General features: G+C 41.4%; 1 protein-coding gene across 1 annotated transcript in view; it reads right to left on the reverse strand.

Moving 5' to 3' along the window:
- Positions 1-208: 208 nt before the first annotated feature.
- The window catches only part of scara5 (scavenger receptor class A, member 5 (putative)), a 39830-nt gene continuing 17633 nt past the window's right edge, over positions 209-22405 (reverse strand). Inside the window, exons 3-8 of the mRNA XM_030782727.1 lie at positions 17875-18549; positions 15069-15149; positions 14371-14478; positions 11469-11534; positions 5106-5294; positions 209-342 (exon numbers count right to left, since the gene is read on the reverse strand). Coding sequence (XP_030638587.1) covers positions 209-342; positions 5106-5294; positions 11469-11534; positions 14371-14478; positions 15069-15149; positions 17875-18549 — 1253 coding nt within the window. The remainder of the gene's footprint in view (positions 343-5105; positions 5295-11468; positions 11535-14370; positions 14479-15068; positions 15150-17874; positions 18550-22405) is intronic.

Below are 22405 nucleotides of genomic sequence, written 5' to 3' on the forward strand. Positions count from 1 at the left end.
AAGTCCATTTCACTACGGTGGTTCAGAGAGAGAGAGAGAGAGAGAGAGGGGGGGGGGGGGGGGGGGGAGTGAGAGATGGGCAGTGCTGTCGTTTTTTTTCCCTTTCTCCCTGCTGTCCCTGGACCAATCAGCTGCACTACTGCAGTCCAGTGAGTTTAGTCCACTGCAGTAACCATGGCAAAGGCCGGGGGGGGGGGGGTGGTGGTGGTTAGGTGTTACACGTCACCCCAGCATCCTCAACATGTCCGCAGTTGGTTTTGCCCCAGCCAGAGAATTTGCACTGGTGAATGGTATCCTCTGTTCCTACGCAAGCCACGTCATCCATCCAAATCAGCCCTACACCTGCAGAACAAAACAGTCAGAGACCTTCAAACAACTGTGGACATGACATACAACCGCATATACAGAACAAACAAAACGCTACAGAAGAACTCTGAAATTCCATTTTATATATAACATACAGAACGCAGTATCCATAAGCAACAAACAACACCTCAACCGACTGTAATTTTAACAAACTATCGTACGATCAACTCTTTAAAGAACAATACTACAACAAACCCTATAACATGATCTTTCAATCAACTTTACACATAGCAAACTGGGGAACAGGTGCACTGAGATATACAGGAATACTGGGATATACTGGGATACTGGGATATACCGGGGTACTTGCGAAGAAAGACAAGTATATGTGATGCTGTGCACTGAAGTGTGCTGAATTAAACTTGCTCAGTATGTTCTTTTAAAAGATACTTTGAACAAAAAAGCAAGTAAATTTGATGAGTTATATGCGATACATAAGTAATATGAGGAATTTAATCTCTGATGAGAGAGGGTCTAAGTCATAATTATCAATGACAGATGAAGAAGGTTGGACATTCATCATATTAGAGTTCTAAGAGAGAAAGAGAGAGTAAGAAGAGGGAAATGTGACTGCGGACTTGAACTCCAGGTACTCTGCCTGGAGCTCCAATATTTATCATACTTGTCAGGTCAGTATGCGGTCGGAGAGACCACTAAGAGACAGAGCTCTGGCGAAGAAATGAAATCCTGCATAGCTCAGCAAACAGACACAGGAGACAGGCGTCTCTCCTTCCATCCTCCTCTTTCTCTCCTGTCTTTCACGCAGGCACGAATATAGCCAACCCCTGCAGCACACAGGACCCCTGCAGGAGGGGCAGTACCACCAAATCGAGCTTCCCTGCCAAATGAACGTCTCAGTAAATCTTTCTTTTGCCAGCAAACTGAAATTATCCCCACACCACTTCCAAGAACCTGACAGACAAATGAATTGACTGCGTTATCCTCCCTAAAGTTTGGTGAAAGCAAATGTCTTTTTCTTCTTAATGCGAAGATGGATATTTGCAGAGGCTGAAGTGGTGTCAGAGAACTAATGAAAGTGTAAGCTCTGTTGCATTAACTAACATACTACATGCACAGTCCATGTCCATGTGAAACAAAATGCTGGAAGAATGAATATAAAAGTAATCATACAGGATCAAAAGGTCATAGATGCATTATTCTGAGACCCAGATGGTTTTCATTAGGGGAATCTTGGAATTGCTAAGAATGCCCAAGTACCTCTATCTTTGTGTCACTTTTGGCTGAGGTTTTGGAGACCACAGTTGTTTTTACTGGGTTGGATGAGTTTCCATCTGTTTACTAGAGGGCTGAAGAAATTCAGTGACGTTCGTCCATGTCTGCGACCTAATTCAAACGCCAGGAACGTTCTGTGCCAGAGAAACTCCATAGTGAAAAAAGTCATCCTGCATTCCGATTGGACGATGACAATTCCAGAATGTAACCGCATTCTGAGCTCTATGACCTCATAACCACAAACTAGTGTTTGTGGAGATGACATCACACAGTATAATGGTTTTCTCTGATCACAGCATTTAAGTCTCATTGGAGGAGCCAGCAACAGTACATAGACATTGTCCTCTGTGTCCCTTCACATCAGTAATGTTTATGAATAATCACTGTGTTTGAATGGAGAATGACACTGTCTGAATTTACCTATGTTTTGGAGGTGACTGTGTAAAAAAGCACATTAAACACAGAGAGACGAGGGGAAAAGAGCAATAACAGAAACTTGTTTACACACTATTAAATGAATCACAGACTCCTTGGCCTTACGCGGACTTACATGGAAAAGAGTGTTATGTAGTCTATAGCTATTTAAAAACAGTCAAATATATTTGGCGATGTAAAAATGCATGGAAAAATACATAAACTTCTAGGCTGTCGTGTGAAAAAGTATTTGAAAAGTACAAATTGTTTAGGAATTAAAAAAAAAAAACCTGGCAATGTAATTAGGATATGAATTTCTTGGCTTCATCTTTGCCTCTGGCTCTAGGAGAACATACTAGAACATTCTAATGAATATTAGTGCAGGGACTTTTGGTATGCTGGCAAATGTAGACACTCACTAGCGTAATCTGCTTTTAAAGGTACTCATTGCACTGTCAGAAATTCGAGAAGTTACAGATGTGTAGTATTTGACCTTCCCTCTCAGTAGGCCCATTAAGAGTTGTATACTGGTGAGAGAGCACACGAGAGAAAACTGATTAAAAGTCACACGGGGAAAATGTACTCATATCTGTTGTAAACACGCAGACAGGGCCAGACAAACAATTCAAACCTTTTTGGCACATCACAGACACCATCTCTTGCACTCAAAAGGAGAGAACTCTGTATGTGTGTGTGTGTGTGTGTGTGTGTACAATGCCTGTGTTCCATAAGATCCTCTAGGGATATGGTTGTGGCCTCTTCTCATTCAAATGTGTTGAGTTTCTGAGAACAGTGTGCATCTGTTTGTCTGAACGAATATGTATGTGTGTTCCTGACCTCCCTGGAAAAAAAAAAAAACCCTTCCCAATCGCTGCTATTGGGCACAGTAACATAATCGTATTATTCTGTATCTCAGATATCATGCTGTGAGTCCTCTGGTGAAGCTCTTATCCAACATCAATAGTTACTCTCAAAGCACTCCAACATCTAGCCTCATCGAAATGCTCTCCATGTTTAAAACAGACCAAACCTATTTCATTGAGTCATGTTGACATCAGCATAAACTTGGCTTCCAAAAGGAAAAATGCAGAGAGGTAGAGAGAGAGAGGGAGAGAGAGAGGGAGAGACAAAGAGACAGAGAGAAAGAGAGAGAAGGAGAGAGGGAGAGAGAGAGAAGGAGAGAGGGAGAGAGAGAGAAGGAGAGAGAGAAAGACAGAGAGAGAAGGAGAGAGAGAGAGAGATGGAGAGAGAGAGAGAGAGAGAGAGAGAGAGAGAGAGAGAGAAAGATGGAGAGAGAGGGAGGGAGAGAGAGAGAGATGTCATGTGTATTTAGTACAGATGTTTAGATCGGCCTGATGTATGACCGTGGAAAATTTATTTGATCTGGATAAAGCTTCTAAACGGTTTCATCTCAGGATGTCAACACATATTCTGAGATTTACTGGAAGCGATGAGACACACGGGGCATTTGTGGTCCCAAGTACTCCTCTAACTCTCACCAGGGTGGATTCAAAACTCTACATTTAAAACCCGGCCCTAGAACAAACGACTTTTTTCAGGGAAGTCCCAGCATGAAAAATGTCTTTTTTTGTCATTCTTCTTCAAGACTTGTTCTGGGGTTTACCAAACATCTGGTAATGGGACCAAACTTCACCTCTTCCCATCGACCTTAAACCTCCCTACATGTCTAATCCTAGGGGCTGACTGGAGATGTCGAGACTACTCCAGTTTGAGAAGAAAAAAAAAGGACTGAAATGTTGATGAAGACAGGTTTTTTTTCAGTTTTTCATGGGAATATACTCTGAATATTCTCTGAAAGAGCAAACAGAGATTTCTCATTAGTCCTGATGACAGCATGAGGCCGCATTGATCTGTTCCAACTTTCTCTGGTGTCACTCTGTGTTTGTGTGGGTCCTAGCATTGTTCTCATGCTCTTACAGGAAAGAGGTTTGGTCACAATGAGAACATCTCATCTTCTGACTTGCCAAAACTTCATAAACTGGCCTTGACTCACAATGGGAAGAAAAAACCCCCCAATAATAATAATTAGTCTTGAATAATTATCCTTGCTGCTATTTTAGCAGAATGTGTCTTTGCACAAGAGAAACTGATCCAAAACTACTACTTCAGTTTCAGTTTGTCTGATGTCATGTTCTATTTATTTATTTATTTATTTATTTTTGATTTCTGTTACCGTGATAGGAGCGAGAGCAGGAAGGAAACAGATGGATGTTACCACAGGGACTCATTTGATTGCATCTGGCTCAGGTCTTAACCCCCCCCCACCCCCCACCAATAAACCTGTATTAATCAGAGCAGTAATTTAATATACCAAGTGTGCAGAAATCTGTCATAAAACAACAATGGCAGAAACATATGGCTATTTCCTGACATAAATGTCAGTAAATGTTAATATATATATAAAATGGATATAATGTATAGTATGTAATGTGTTAGTTGGCATGTTGACGACGGTGTTAATTTTTCACGGTCTGCTCCCCTGTGAGTCTCCTGTTAATGGTTACCCTGTTTGCCAGCTTTGGTGGGAGTTAGAACTCCAGCCTGACAGAACTAGTGTTGGTGACTGTGAGGTTAACTCTGGTGTGTTTGCCAAGGGTGAGCTTTAGACAGAGAAAAGTCAGTCCTTCTGTGAAGACCTGCCACTTTTACAATACATCATAAGTTCAGTACCAGTGTATACCGGGTGTCCCAGATAACTGTGTGTACTGTATTGTGTGCACTGACTCAAGTGGTATATTTACCCAGTGATATGATTACTAATTGATTATTACCCTTCAGCTATGGATACAATATGTTCCTTCAGCTATGGATACATTCTTCTCTATATTATACATTTTATTATTACACAGAAAATGCACTGCATTCATTTACAGTGTGTGATTATTATGTAATTGTTTGGGCTGACTAAAATAGAAGACCTGAAAATGCTGAAAATGTAACGAAAAGAAAAAAAAAACATTTAAACGTAAGAGAACTCTTGTGAATATGAATTCCCAGCTCAGAGGCCTGTGATCTGGAGCCAAGTGGGTTTGTAGTGTAATTGATAGACACAGATGGTGCTTTGGTCTTACCCTGTCCAAATCGCCCTGTTTTGTGGATCTCTCTGGCTCCTTTAAATCCAAGCATTCGACACACCACGTCTCCATCCTTCTTGTCCCAGACATCGTCACACACCGTCCCCCACCGCCGCTCGTGAAACACCTCCACACGCCCCTCGTGAGGACCCGATCCATTCACCAGCCTCACCAGAGTGTCCTCCACTGCAACACACAGCACACGCACACACGTCTCAGAGCTGATCCTCACGACACGCACCCTCCTATAGAAACATATGAACGCACTGTATACTCCAATATAGAACAGAGAATCAAAGAAAATGATAGTAATCTATTACTATAGACTATGTACTATAGACTTATGGTACAGACCTCACTGCAGCATAGACTTATAGTACACACACATTCATAGTACAGACTTTAGGAGTACAGGTTCAACTATAGTCAGTATACTATAGTATAAGCTATTATGATTGAGTATTATAATTAAGTAGCACAGGGTGTGTATGTTATTGCACACCCTCTGCTAATAAAGATAGGAAGTTTTAATGGCACAAACTATCACAATGTTAATTACAACAGAGTACATATTTTAATGCAGTGTAGTAAAAATACCATGTCATTATTCAGGCTGGTAAAGTCGAGAGATTATAGTCTAAACTCTACTGTAGAACTTACTCCACTGCTGTATAGTTTCTGTTATAGTACAAGGACTATTATGGCCAGGCCTGTTCAAGTACAGACTCTAATACAGTAAAAGGCTGTCTCAGCGCATTCTACATTACAGTAGATATTCCAATGCAAAGAAACTCTATTATAGTACAGGCTCTCCTAGTACAGACTGTGTTGTTATACAGACTGTGTTTAAACACAGGCCATTACTACTGAAAAGTGCAGACTGTTATAGTCCAAACACTATCACACTTCAGACTTCATTATAGTACAGTATAGTACAGTACAGTACAGTACAGACTTCATTATCACTTATGTGAGAATGTGTGTGTGTGTGTAGGAGGTGTGTGTGTGTATGTGCGTGTGTGTGTGTGTGTGTGTGATGAGTGACGTAACGCTGCAGGAACATTCATTTCTCTTCAGGTTGAATTCACATCCATTATTATGGCACAGCGTGTGACAACAGGAACTGTAGTAACATGACTGTTTCTTATTATCTCTTATGACCCTGTCAAAAATACACCCATTCATCAGAGTTTAGTGTGTATCAGTTGTTTACCTAAAAGACATGTCTTGGTGAGGAAATTTATCCACGCGTATCAGCCCTGTAGACTATTTAAGAAGGTTTGGTTCCCAGCATTAGTTGTTGACAGGTCGTAAGACGGTGTTGCCAGTGATTAGTCTCCTTCAGAAGACAACGCCATATGACTGGCTGATGGGACTTTGTTTACCTTTTCAATGAGATTAATATAGTCGTACATCAGAAGAATGGATGTGACCGCCCAGGATCTAGGTTCAAAAACTGGAAGAACGTCGCAGAAATGCGTTACAGATGCTGGAGGGGTTCTTTTGGCAGTGAATGAGGAGCCAATCTGTCAGATTGAAGCCACATGTGGGGAGAGAAAGGCTGTTCCAACTGTATTAAAGTGGAGGGCGGAGTGAAGGAGAAAGTTATGATTCACCAGAATCTCAGAGAGTGTCCTCAGAGAATGAAACGGGGTTATCTGAATGAATGGGATGCAGCCAATGCCCTACATTTACAGAATGCATTATTAAAACAGGATATACATGTTACAGAGTGCAGAGAGACATCATGTCTGAGACTGATAGAGTTGTATGATTGTTTTTTAAAAAACAGAAAACTCTGCCCTGCATGAAGTGCCCAGCCAAAATAATCACCAAATTCAAAGTCCTTTGGACAAGATATTTTGATGAGAATGATGTTGTATAACATAGCATAACAGCTGTAGAAACAAGTCAGCACTTCTTAACAACACTCAACACATCTATCTATCTATCTATCTATCTATCTATCTATCTATCTATCTATCTATCTATCTATCTATCTATCTACTGTTCCTCTCTCTGACTGTTGCTCCGTCTCTCTCTCTCTCTCTCTCTCTCTCTCTCTCTCTCTCTCTCTCTCTCTCTCTCTCTCTCTCTCTCTCTCTCTCTCTCTCTCTCTCTCTCACTCACACACACACACACACACACACACACACACACACACACACACACACACACACACACACACTCACACTCACACTCACTCTCACACACACACACACACACACACACACACACACACAGAGCCCAGTGAGTGTGTGTGTGACACAGCCCAGCTGAGACAGCTTTAGGAGGTTGTTAGGTATAAACTGTAGTTTACACTCTCCGCTCTGGATAATCGTGTTAAATAGAGTCTTTAGTGAGGGTTAGTCAGGGGCCATGCAGGTTCTTCTGGACACAGGCCAGGACAACAGGCTTTAGTGTGAGGGCCCAAAAAACACTTTAGCGACAATACATTACACAGCACTGTAATACCACGGCCTAACTAGCAGTTACAGCTAAGACTCTTCATATAGACTGTGGTCTGTTTTTTATTAAAGTTTTAAATCATACCAGTGCACTCCTAGTGTGAAATGGCTGAAAAACAGAAAAAAAAACAGGAAATGAGATTTGTCATTGAATATATGACAAAGACATAGAACAGACAGACTTTCTGGTTTGACTATCTGTTCCATTATCCTGATAGACGAACGCATTTAAACACTTTATGTAAACGTTGTCATCTGGACTGTTAACATTTGTGCTCTACCAGAGCTCTTAATGTGGGAAAAATCTGTCCTGTAGATGACAGCGCATCCTCTGGTTTTTATTCAGCTAACAATTTTATTCTTTGGTTGTGAAGCACAAAAAAAAACAAAACAAAACAAAACAAAAAAACCCAAAACAACTCCTGGTAATAATTGCTGGTGATATCCAACCCCTTATATCAAGTCCCCTTGGAAGCCTGGTGCAAAGGCTCAAAGCTTTTATAGGAACCAGCTACCGAGTTATCACAAGAGCTCCTCTTCCCACATATACAGTGTATCTGTGCTGGCGGATTTTTTTTTTTTTTTTGTAAGAGAAAGTGGGTTTTTTCGAAAGGGGGAAAGGGTGGGTTATGTTGTCATCCCACTGTTTGTATGTGCATCCTCAAGAGACAACGTGCTCTCATGTTCCCACGGCGACCACGCAGTAGGGGAGCAGTTCAGTTAGAACACCCTGTGTCATCTGGTAGGAGCAGGACAATTGTCGAAAGCATTCTACAGATCACGCTGGGAGCGGAAGGTTCTATTGATTCCAAAGAAACTTAACATTCTAATGGTCCCTATGTAAAGTTCCATTGCTTCATTTGTGGACATTACAGTCTTTTTGTTCAGTTCTCTTTGATAATTGTTAGGAGATTTGAGAAGTTTGGAACAGGGAAGAAATGCTTTATGTCAGACAGTTTTCCAAAACAAACGAGCTCTTGCTCAAAACTGTTTCATAATCTTTCTCAAACCCACACACAGCCAAAAGAAAGACAATCTCAAGTTTTTTTTCTTGACCTCTCTGTACATAACATACATATTTCACAGGATACAACATACAGTGCTACGGACATGTTTAATCTCATAACAGTGATGATAAATTGGAGCAATGAATTTTGCAGCATTTCTGCTGAATTCGAAATAACCACACTTAATCTTAATATTGTCTGAGTTTTGGATTCTTCGACTAAAGTACTGTTTCAGTACCATTAATTGAACAGACAGAATACCGAAAAGATCTTCATAGAATAATGATTTCCAATCTCTGCCCTCAGCCTGCCTAAATTTCACAACTCCCTATTGCAATATCTAATCAGGCATTTGGCAGCTTAACCTCAATCCCAGTGGACATTTGGGAAGACAAGACACGGTACATACTGGCTCAGAAATTTATATGTTAACATAACAACAATGCACTAGAGCAGTATTCTTTTAGTTTAAGAAATTGTTTAGGGGGAAAAAAACTCTTACACTGAATATGTAAGACATATTTCATATTTCCTCTACTTACCATTTGAACTGTGCTATGTGGCTGGATAGGACTTCTGCATTTAAATTGGGAAATTGTACAAATTCTCTGTCCATGTTATGTTACGTTACGACGTTGTTTCGATTAAAAAAAGTGCTTGCCAACAGAATTTGGATGGGTTTGTAGGCAGTTTCAAGAGTCACTTGTAAAGAAAATTAATGGTTACACACCAAATATACCTCAGCCCTCCACGCGCACTCCAGTATCGTCCAGTGGAGTCCAAACATATGTCATAATATGCAATTTCTCATCTTAAATGTGCTGTATAATTTTGCATTATAAGCAACAAAAACACATGATTTCGCCTTGCGCACAATCTTTCAGTTTGTATTGGTTTCACATCTGTGGAGCTGTCTTTAACACGACTGGTATATGGCTGAAAAATATCACATTTGACGCGAGGGGACATACCAAATATACAATCAGAGGGGGAAAAAAAAACACAATGTCTATTTGTGAGGTACAGGGCTTTAAGGGAATGATAAATAGGAATAAAAGGCAAACTTTACACATGTGGGAAGCACCTTCTAGATCTTTCCAAAGTAACCTTTACTTTTCCTGCAGCTTAATGAATTTAAACACCATTCAGAGCGTGTCATTAGTGTAAAACCAGGCGCTGTTTGATCTCCGCTCACTTCAGGATGTAAAAATAGTCAGACATCCACCCAAGCTCCTCAGGTTTCAGCACTAGGTTTGCTGCTGCTTATCAAAGTCAGGTAGTGGCTGCGTTTTCGGCGCGGTGCAGGTGTGAGAAAGCTTAGTGAACAGCATGGTAATTAGCACGAAGGCTTTTAGGCTCAGATGTTTTATGGCTTGTCAGGTCATTTATGGAAGCCCTGGGACCTCACACACTTCAACTTCAACTCCTGGAGTAAGTGCTCTGGTGTTCAGTTGTGACATTAGAATCCTCAGAGCAGATGGACCAAATGAGTTAGAGAGAGAGAGAGAGAGAGAGAGAGAGAGAGACAGAGAGAGAGAGAGACGGAGAGAGAGAGAGAGGGAGGGAAGAAAGGAGACCAGAACGTCGTTGGACAAATATCAGAAAGAAAGGAAAGTCCCAAATTCCCCTTTGTCCTTCAACAAGCTCTCCTGACACCTCTGGAACTAATTTCAGAAGACCCTCCCTCCTGCCCCCAGTACAAAACAAAACAAAACCCCACCCAAACATCCACCCAAAAAAAAGGAAAAACCCGAGTGCCCTACATCCAGCAGTTCACTAATCTCTGCCTGTACCCCAAAACAGAGAAAAATATGTTTCAGATGTCTGGAGCTATTGCTTGGACAGAACACCATTCCAGCTCTCATCAACGTTCTTATGATGTCATACAATAATGTTTTCAGTCACAGGAGAATTCTGAGGGCTTTTGGTTTGTTTTAACTTTGGGCCTGAAAACACATTTTGATTTCAGCGAAACAATTAACCTGCCAAAAGGAGCATGATGTTCCCCCTCAATCCATCCTTGACATATTTCACCTACTAAAGCACTGAGACGTTAAATTCCTCAATCATAATCAATTTAAATTAGAGGTCCAGTGCTGTCTTTTTCCTGTTTGCCTTTTTGGAATGCTGTTTCGTCTTTCAGATATTTCTTGGCTGAGCACAGAAATATGAAACACTATTCCTTTATCAAGGGATAAAAGAAAATAATATGCTTAATGTACTGGTCAGTCAGACACATGGTTTTCATCGTTACCCTTTTTCACAAAACGTCTGCAATCAGAGTTCTGACTGGGTTACAGACTCCCTCCACCGAACAGTACAGGTGACCTACTCACTCCTGGTTTGCTTAAGAAACCTCACGTGTTGTGCTGGAACAAGTTATTTCTCTGTAGTAGAGCTTATTTTCCCAGAACTGAAGAACATCATGCAGACAGAAACAGACACAGAGGGTTTGTGATGCCAGACCATGGACTGATAAGGTACACACAAGCTTTAATCCGTGAACAATGTCATAGAGATACTTCAGTCTAAGCATAGATTTGGTGTTTACAGAGATTGTTTATTCTTTGAGTTTTTCATAACTGTGTTATGTGATCAATGACAGAATCATAAAATGTATTTGTATAGCACTTAGTAAATATTGACAGCAACTCAAAGACATGTACACGGTGTACAAGTACAAGGTGAAAGCTACTTACTGTATTTAATCATCCCTGATTGGCTGAATCTGACTGGTTGAGTATGATTGGCTGAGACTTCTTAGCTGAATTTGACTGGCTGACTCTGACTGGCTGAGACCAATTGATTGAGTCTTTATGGCTCAGTCTTACTGAGAATGTGTCTTACTGACTCTGATTTAATGAGTTTGTTTGGCTGGATCTTACCTGTCTTATCTCCTCTGTCCCCCCGGTCGCCTTTTTCACCTTTCAGCCCTCTCTCTCCTCTTTGACCTTGAAAAGAGAGAAAAGATCAGAGACAAGATCAGAACACGAGATTCCATAGTCTGTGCAGCTTCGCATGCAGTTGCCAGATGAAAGCAAGACAGAGATAACTAAAGCCTTGGCATTTCTGCACAGTGTTAGAGGAATAATGAAAAATATCAGGAGACCCTTGTGAAATGCTAACCTACACTGTGGGTTGGTCCCACCACGTTACGGTTCGCTGTTTGTGTGTGGCCTGGGATTACCGCGAGTGCCATGCTAAAGTCTGTGGTTACTAATGGTAACCGTCAGCTATATAGGCATGAGGAATCTTGAAACACGAATAAAAGGAGCACACTGTTATGGATGGTGGGGTAAAAAATAAACCGCACCGAAAATAGACCCCCACTGAGAAGAAAGACAGAACAGTGCTCTCGCTCCTGTTATTACGCTAAAACCAATTACTTCACCATATACACATAGCCTGTAATCTGGAGGAGCAGGTCGGAAATAATCTCAGCAGAACACGCCCGTTCTATCATTAGATTAAGAGTGGGTAGAGATTTAGACAATGCCAGCGGTTACGTCTTAGCCCTTACAGCTTTCACAGTTCTCTGCTCACATACAGATGTCTTAAGATACTGGAAAAACACAATGTTCTTTCATTTTATCCCATTCTTATGTCAAACCACAAATCTTTGAAATCTGGTAAGGTCAGGGCTTGTCTGGATCACTTTAAGTTCCACCAATACCGGAATGGAAATAATTTCTTCATGGATCGTGTCAGAGAATGAATATCCTACCACAGTCTATGGTTTTTAAAAAGTTAATTTTGTTGTTTAGGTAAATCAGTTTTTGTTTGTTGTTCCCCTTCTCTTGTTGCTCAGCCTTGAGTGTTGAAATCTATCTACAGCAATATGGTTGTCATGAGTACCTTTAAGTGACTGTGAGAACAAACAACATCTTCAATTTTCTAATGAGAGATTCTAACTAAACTAAAACAAGCAAAACATTACAATCTACTGAGTCACCTCTTGCTCATTACATCTTTGCAAGTGAAACTAGATAGTTGTCTAATAACTCTTTGTTTGAAAGGACATGTTAGTCAATCAGATTTTTTTCACTGAAAGGATAAGTGATGTTTCTTTAATGAGGGTTTGTGTGTAGACTGTGTCTGGTATTTATATCTGAATGTCTTAATTGCTGAAGTTTGTCCAACTCTAGTTATACTTCACTATGCCTGAGAGAACATGGAAAATGATGTAATCAGGGTATAGTGGTTTATAACTGGCCTAAACACACATAAGATTAGCACACTGGCTTCTTCCAGTATTTTGGAAACATGGCATACAATGTCCATGCAAAAGGTCAGGCATTCACTCCTAATTTGAAGAGAGATGATTGCTATGAATGGAAAAAATATGGAAAAAATAAGTTGAATAACCGGTTTTAGTCGTTTGCTCTAGTAAAATCGTCAACATTTACAGAATCCACAAGCTAAAGTGTTGGGCTGTGGTCTTGATTAAGCAACAGAATATTCCACACCATTCTGGTCTGTTCATTTCACTAAGATTCTGGCTTCTCCCTCGAAACCACAAAAGATGGGTGGAGAGAGAGAGAGAGAGAGAGAGAGAGAGAGAGAGAGAGAGAGAGAGAGAGAGAGAGAGTGCACATACTTCAGCCAAATGGAAATGCACTACATGTCTTAGCTGTATCTCCATGGAGTGTTCCTGATTTTTTTGGTTAAAATTGAATATTTTTAACCAAATTTCTGGTTAAAAATTCAAATTTTCACATCAAAATCCATAAGACCGAACTTAACTTCTACAGCACTTGTTTAGTACCAACAAACGTTTGCAGGAAATCCACGTGGTCACGTTAAAGCTATCTATGGTTAAGATACATCATACACAGCTCTGATTCAGAAGAAAACCGCCAAGATCGTTTTGTGCCCGAACAGAAAACACAGGCAGCAGGCAGCCCTCTTTAAAAGAACGTGCCTTTGTTGTTTCAATTGCGATTCATTTGACCCTGTTTAAGCGTGTTGTAGCCCCGCTCCAGTCGATTGGGCAGGGCATAAGGGACCAAGCAGGTCCCCTGAGCTGAGAATGCCGACCCAAATATGTTGTTATTGGCTGGCAATGACTCGTAGAGCAGACAGTTTGGCCAAACTAAACCGATCCTGAACAGCTGCTTGCTTAGCACACACGGGGCCTGAACAAATATAATGGGTCCATTGTAAAGGAAAACCAGTATCCACTGCAAACACATCTACGGACACAATGTCTAAAGAATTGTGTACGGTAAGCTGATCCAAAGACACAGTCTATGTCCTATGTCCTAATTTATTTCTTGATAAACACAGAGTTTTGGAGTAGTAGAAGTGTTGACTTTTTTTCCTGGATCTCTAAATGAGGGAGAAGGTGGTGATGTCATAAAGGAATGGAACTTCACATGGGAGCCAACAGAATGTTCGCACAGATTAGAATGAGATGAGACGTGGCTCTAATTGTAGTGGCTAATTCCCCTAGAGATCTAGAATGTCCACTCTTTCTGTTACTATGGTGTTATTTTGGAGGAGTGTTTCAGGCAGACAGTCTGTATCTGACGGCTCTTCAGCAGGAGACAGGATGGCCTGCAGAGAACTCTCTCACTGAAATTAGTCAGAGAGACACCACATAGATGAGCAACAATCTTATCTGTCTGGACTGGCAGAGAGAAATGAACAGTATGTACACAGAAGGCCTAGAATGTGGATGAATGTGGAAGAGGAAAACATAGAAAGAGAAAGAGACTCTCTCTGGTGTTTAGAGATGGGGAGGAAAGTTTGACGGATGGTCTTGCGGCTGTCCTCAGTAACACAAACCTTTGGGCCCTTCTGGTCCGATATCTCCTTTCTCTCCAGGGGGACCGTCTTGACCGCCCGATCCTTTCAACCCCTGCGGACCCTGGATGCCCTTTTCTCCAGGCAGGCCTGACAGGGAAAAACACAGCAGTTGTCACAATAAGATTTATCTTTTTAATAGTCCTCAAACGCGTGAAATCTGGCTTCAATTTGCTTAAATATAAACAGGCAACCTTATCAGCATCTATGGGACCTTCTGGTACCATTACGTTGACGAAATTGATTTTTATAATGTTGAAAAAGGCAACTGAGAACGATGGGAACATCCAATTTCTAACTGCATTCATGTTTTGTCTTAGACGGACGGGACTCATGGGAAATCAGCGTGTGTGTGTGTGTGTGTGTGTGTGTGTGTGCATGTGTGCGTGTTTGAGGTGAATGCCCTTGGAAAGCCAATAACATGATGCATGAATTACGCTGAACTTTCAGACACATGAACAGATTAGACATCATAGAAATTCCTTTTCTTGCCAGGAGATGGGTGGCTAACTGGAGCTAGTTCACCAAAGGGAGTCTTGCATTCCAATGTAAAATATGTGTGGATGGAGGGGGAAGAAGTTCCATCATTGTAAGGTATATGTTTTGCATGTCACGGTCATGGTTTGAGAACATTGTTGATATTGAACAGATAAAAAAAAAAAACTGAGAGAAAACTATACCTCTTACTCCTGTAAGACCCGGTAGACCTGCAGGGCCCAATGGACCTATATCTCCCTTTTCACCTTTTGGACCGGGAGGCCCTGAAACCAAAACACAAATATTTAATGATTATCACCTCATCAACATGGACGTATGGACATTGTCCTTCAAAGGAAACTGTGTTATCGTGAAAGGCAATCAGTAGGTGAATAGATCAGGCTGATTGTAGCATATTCCCTTTTGTGTGCTGGTTCCTCTCAAGGTTGCTTCCTGTTTCTGTCAAAGGGTTTTTTTTTTTCACCTACTCACTGGGGTCTAAGGCCTGCTATACTGTAAAGCTGCTTTGTTACAACGTTCTGCTTTCTGACACATAAAAACTGAACTAAACTAATTAAACTACTAACTCAGTACAGAATTAACTCACACTCTGATGACTTGCGCTCAAACAGTTTGCCAATATCAGACTCAACTGAGCTGAATTTCTTTGCTGTGATCTCTGTAAAATTGTCTTTGGAACTATGGCAAACATATGCTTTACAAGCAATAGAGAGAGGAGAAAAAGAAAGAGGGAGCGGGAGAGACAGAGGGAAAAGGACAGGTATTGATCTGACAACCCTCTCAAATGTGAAGCATTTTATCATGGTATCGGTATTCTACCATTGTATCAAAACTCTGTCCTGAATTTAACACCAAGCATGTGTAGCTCTCTGATGCAGAAATACTGGATAAACCTCCCTCTTAGATTCCCTTCATCTGACGACTGAAGCGGAATTCCAGGAAAACATAGGGAGACAGAGGGTCAGGGCCGAAGGTGGAAGTGGAATGAGGCTTTCCTTGCAGGACCTCCCAGTAAAAACCAGTGGGGTTAATTGTTCGTTTGTTTTAGTGGGTTCCTTGTTTTTCCCCCCAAACCTCTACTTGGGCCTCTCAAGTCATCAATTAATTACACTCTGACTGTTCAACGACAACAAACTGTGGTCGGGGTCTGTAATGAGGATATAATTCCCTGCTCACCATCGTACCAAATTCCACATGTGGGAATGGGGTACCAGCCCTTCCACTTCTGTTTGACTTGGCAGCAGATTTAAAAGATTCTGCTCTTTTTTTCCTTTCTTTTTTTTGTTCCAAAGGACCTATTCAGTCGGGAAGCTCTGGACTACATTACCCAGAACAACATGCTTTATGATACAACGGCAAGAAACATAAAGAGGACGTAGATTGTTTGATGTTGCTTCGCCAATAACCTGGGTCATTTGAGTTTGATCTCAGTGCTCTGTGTGTAGCTGGAACACTTTGGGCTCTATCTTACAACCTTACGCAATGCAGCGAAAACTGAAATCCAAGTGTGTTTGCTAGTTTCAGACCGACGCAGTTGTCATTTTCCTGTCCAGCACCCATGTTGTTTAAACAGCAAATGAACTTGCATTCATCTGGGTGGTTGGTCTTAAAATGAGGTGTGGTCAGGCGCAAAGCCTCTGCTCTTACACCAACAAAAACCTGGTCCAAAGTGAGATCGCAGATTGTTTCATTGAAAAATGGAGTACCTGATTGGACAGAGGATTGGGAGAGGGCAGAGGCAGCAAATTGGTCTTTTTGTCCAGGTGCTAAGTCTGGCATTGAAATGGCAATCCATCAAGGTGCCAGCGCAGGTGGCTTTTAAAGGGAATGGGAGCTGACACTCTGATTGGTTTATTGCATGTTACGCCCAAAACACATCTACGATTAATTAAGAGACCAGGTACAACCCCTTTGCGCCTTGCACCTTATTTTGCGCTCAAATTATATGCCGTTAAACTAACAAAAGTGGATATGGGCACGCCCTAAATGAACCTTCGCCATGTGCTTAAGACCACGCGCTTAGATCGTTAAAATAGAGCCCTTTGTCTTTCACTCCCCTGTTTCAGGATGGTTGATTAAACATTTAAAGCTAAAGGTTGTATCTTCTGTTTTTTTTCCTCCTCATAGTCTGACTTTGGTAAGAGAAAAATGTTAGGAAGCGAAGTAGTAAATTAACACTGATTTAAAGAGAAAGACGGAGGTAACATGTCTAAGCAAAGTGTTACTGGATTAAATTGACTATATATATATATATATATATATATATATATATATAGCTGTCCTACATTTTCATATATTGTCATGCATTATTCTTAATTAAAAGGCTCCAGGATCATATACTTTACTTCTCTGTCATGTGAAGATTAAGAAATTCTCAAGGACTATTCAGGTAAAGAGAGGATGTGAGCCAGAGGTTGTGTAAAGTAAGTTAAGCTAAGTTAGAAAAACACGTTTTATGAAAAACAAACTCTGTGCACTCTTGTTACTCTTTCATCTCAAACAAATTTCTGGATGATTTCTCAGTCACTTAAAACTTCATTTAGACCTTATTGAAATCTCATTAAACTTCACTCTAATCACACAAATAAACTCAGCCTTGCATTCCTCAGAATGCTGGGTAGCTGTCAGTGGTTAACTCTGGGCCGGCTGCAGGGTGCATTGACTGAGGGGGCATTTGAGATTTGCAAGGGGGCAAACATGTACATTATGATTGGGGGGGGGGGCGCTGTATAACTTATGAATCAGTTGTGGTTCTAAGAGGAACCCATACTTTTCACAGTAAACATTATTCAACAAATATACTGACCAAATCCACTATTCAACAATACTGACCAACTATTATACAGGAAAAATATCCATAGTAAGATATGACAGGAGCTAATCCCCCAATCAACCCATGACAGCTAATATTCTTTATAGGTGACTTTCTGTCTACTCTACTTTCGGGTTAATCTATAACATTTACCATCGGCGTATCTGTTTGCTCACCCTTGATTATGGTGAGGTTCTTAAGAGTCATAGAATGCTCCCAGTCTTTGAGGCGGAGGTCCTCTGTGACCACGTTCAGGATCTCAATCTCGTTCCTCAGCTGTTCCTCGAGGTGGATCTGTGTGATCCTTATGCTCCTAGTGTCCTGCGTCATGTTACCAATCTGCACCTGAAGGTCCTCGATCTTCAGTTGGTGAAGGTTGATGTCGGAGCCGAGTGAATGGTTCAGGGAACCCACCGTCCACCCCACCTCCTCCACACGTTCTCTAAGGCTCTCCACATGCCCTGCCGTCTCCCGTAGCAACACGTCTTGCTCGCGAAGCGAGACAGTGGCTCGGGTTAGCTCGGCGGCCAAGTTCGTGGCATTGCGGTAGCTGGTGAGGCTGACAGTGCTGAGATGGTCGCCGAGTGTTGCTACGGAGCCTGCCGTGTTCTGGGATTGCTCTTGCAGCATCCTGACGTCTTTCTCCAGACCCTTGATAGCTTGGCTGAGCTGTTGCAGGATCTCGCTGTGGTTGTGGAAGAGGCTCTCCAGCTTCCAGATGTTCTCCAAAAAGTCGTTCTGGGAGGAGAGCTGGCCCAGAGACTCCTGGAGGTTCCTGGAACGATCGTTTAGCCTGGTCACGTTTTCCAGCAGAGCTTCCTGCTTCTCAGAGGACACCTGTGACCTGGACACTGAGGGAAGAGGAAGAGAGGGAACGAGGGAGAGAGAAAAGAGGTTTGGGAGAGATTAAATGGCTCCTTAACACAATATTGAGAAATAGTAACATTTAGACTCCAAGTATTAGACCCCAAGTGTTTTTCTTTTGCGCTCTGGCTAAAATTCGCACACCTGCACTTCTTATTGTTTCCCTGTGCTAACAACACACAGTTTTTCTAAATAACTCTGCATGAGAGTGTCTGTCAAGAGAACACATGTAGACGCAAAGTCGTGGTTCAAAAGCAATGAATATGAAAGCAATGGTTGTGAGTCGGGTGGTTTTGAACACAGAGAAGGACAAAATGAAATGCCAGATTATGTTTCTGATGGAAATATTGGGAGATGAATTGATCTGAGTTGATTTTGAGGTGACTGTCAACACAAATTCGAGGTGGCATTTGGACTGTTCTGTAGCCAATATCAGAAAATGATTTTGCTTATATTTTGTTTAATTCTTTCAAGGAAAGCAAATGCAAAACACATGACACAAGGCGGGTTTGGACTCTGCATGCGGATAAAAGACTTGCCGTCTGGAATTCATCGAAGATGACTATTTGTCTCTGTAGGTTATTTCACATTCTAAGCCTTGTCTTATAATGAAGCAAGAATTATAATGAAGCAGCATCTGTCATTAATGGACGGATCTGCATTTGTGTTGAAGCCAAACAACGTTTTTATGGGGAATAGCTCCATTATGCCTCAGGACAGACTGATGTCAACAGTATAGCCTGAAAACTGGACTGGTCCCTCCATCACTACACGTTCCAGAATCTTCTGTCACATAGATTTAATGTCTGTGTGCAGTTGGACTACTATGTTGCGGTATAACTGAAGGGCAAATCACCCATGTGATTGAAGACATTTATGTTTCATTGTGTTGTACAGATTTACGGCTAATTCTTCATGGGAAAGAGTGATTGATCGAGAAATCAAGCGAAACCAGAAATCCACTTTCAGTCCTTGCAAGAGACGACATTACAATTTATTCTTTGCGGGACTGAGGTTGCTTGGAAACAGGCAGGATTTGGACGGCGATATATTTTGTAACCAAATACTCTCTTCTCTGCAATGACGCAATGGTGTCCTGCACCTTTGAGACCGTTATGTCAAAACCCGTGACATTTTTCAAACTCGGAAAACAGAGTACTTAGGGAAGTAAGGGGAAATGGCTCTTTCCTTGCACACACATGCTAAAACCCTTTGTGCTAAAACCCACTGTTAAACCATGCCTATACTAGCGACCATAGTTATACTGCATAAATGGACACAACTGGGCAAAAAGAGGAATGATTTAACATTCACTGCCCCCCCCCCCCCACCCCAAAAAACCTCTCCCCTTATGCATGTCTTGGCATTAAATAAACTTGGGGACATTACTCTGCAGTTGTAACAGTTTAATGTCAGAACAATGCACCTCCATTTCGTGTTGTTCCGGTTGTAGCTCTTGTAGAGATAAGACCAATTATTATTAATCATCCATTTAGGGACCACCAAGTTTGGAGTTATTTGAACCCTACTTAATGACAAGAATGTATGAGCCAAAAACTGTAACAAATGGACTGATTCCCTGCAGAGTAAATTAAACAGAGCAAGAGATGCGGATTCTGGGTAAAAGGATGCAAGGCGAATAGATCTGCATTTATATGGCAGTCACATAGCCTGAGAGACAGACAAAGCACTCTGGGAAGCCTTACACTTTTTCAGCTAAGCACGGGCAAACTTTGATCAAATTCACAGAACAGTCACCGCTGCACGGCCTGGGTAGACTCAGCACCAAACATATGCCTCTAACTGTAAACACATTTCACCTACCTCCCCCCCCCCCCCTTTATGATGATGTCATTCAGTAAATTTCCATAAAGGGGTCTTTTTGACGGTGTGGTCCCCCCCCCCCATTTAATGGAATGGTTTTGAGGTGTTTGCTCTGTAACTCATAAATGTCATAGATGTCTGTACAGACGTAGGCTGTGACATGCAATGGATGGGTGTGTTGTCTTGAAAGTCATCTAGCATAGCAGTGAAAGAGGAGTGGGAGGTCTAGAAAAACACACACTCTTTCTCTCTCTTCTCTGCAGGCCTGAGTCACAGATTAGACTCCATGTGTGAAACATCCATTCTTACATCGAGGGGACGGAGCTCCACAGATCTCTTACAATGGAAGACTCTTTCAATTAAGAGGAGGTAACTGGAGAGGCATGTGGTCTGGCTACAGGTGTACATCAGATTTGTAATTATGTGCACGTATGTTTCTCTCCATCATACATTCAAACACACACACACACACACACACACAAAGATACACACACATAAAACACACATAAACATTCACAAAAACACAAATACACAGAGATGCTCAAGGTTTTCTTCCTTTCTCTTTCTTTTTTTTCTCTCCCTCTCTTTAGTCTTTAGTCTGTCTGTTTCACCAAGGCTAGAAATATGGGTCACATTACACTCCCTTCTTCTGTTCTCTAATCTCTTTACAGCATTATGATCTTTATAATTCTCCGTAGATTAGTCCATCTTCATAAAGTCTAGGGCTTTTTCCACCCTGTTTTTGTTATGTGTCTGAGTCTGTCTCTTATCAGTAGACCACAAGAGGACAGAACTGGATACTAAACCACAGAGACTAAGGACAGCAGAATCACTGACACCATTCCCATGGGTAAAACAGGACATGTGTATTTACCTCTAGTTGTTTGACACTGTAAATCAGAGGGAGGGGTACTCTTCCCAGTCTGGAGATGAAGAGAAGGGAGGGAGGGAGAAAGAGAGAGAGAGAGAGAGAGAGAGAGAGAGAGAGAGAGAGAAACAAACAGACAGACTCAAAGCATTGCTCCTGTGTTTTGCTGTGTCAGGACATCCCCAGAATGCTGACTTCACTGCCTTGTATTCAGGACAGTATAACTGCTGGACAGCGTCTTCAGTGACGATCCGAATTAAGATTCTCTTACGTACCAGTCTGTGGTAATTCTGTTAACCTCTGACTCCCTTTGCTTAAATATTTGCCATAAATATTTCTCTGCACATTATCCTGGCGATCATTCACGTCTGATTTTGGCTCGTTTGTGGCTCATTCATACTCGTGGAATCCACATACTTGCCAACTTCCCTCTCTCTCTGTCTCTCTGAAAGTCTCTGTAGACGTACAGTTTCCCACATTCTGTATTCACAACTATGATGTGGTTTTGTAGTGACTTTGTGTTTCAGAATGATTGATCAATGTATGGGTGACTAGAGACAGAAAAAAAAAGCTACTACGTAAAAAACCCTTCCCCTTTACCGTAGTATGTACTGTACCTTTTATATGGCACTTGGCAATGTGTCTCTCTACATTTGAGTCAATGGGGCTTTGAGTCAACAGTTGGATTCAAGCTGTCTCTGAGGAATTACACACTATGTATAGATATTTAGGCTTGTGGGGGCTGATAAAAATATAGTCTTAGATCATTTAGAGTGGGTTATTTGAGTCATTCTTTGACCTGTTATTAGTACACCAAATTCAAAAATAATTCTATGGATACATATATGGTGGTTTCGCATCTGCCTCTGACAAAAAAAATCTGAAGTGGTGTGTGGTTAAATAAATGTTTAGAGTTGAGAACATTCAGTATTACAGCCTGTTTTATACGATTTGATTGATTCAAACTGCGTCTCGAGGGTGTTTGAGTGTTTTTCTAACCTCGTTCAGCAAAGAGCTGGTATTTCGTGAGGAGCCTCTAACAGCAAAGAACGCTTTTGTGTATAACAACAACTTTGATTGTTCTTTCGTGTGCGTGTCTATGTGTGTGTGTGTATGCATATGTCATAAAATTAGCATGTGGACGGTTTATT

Source organism: Chanos chanos, chromosome 8 (genome assembly GCF_902362185.1).
Source record: "Chanos chanos chromosome 8, fChaCha1.1, whole genome shotgun sequence".
NCBI lineage: Eukaryota > Metazoa > Chordata > Actinopteri > Gonorynchiformes > Chanidae > Chanos > Chanos chanos.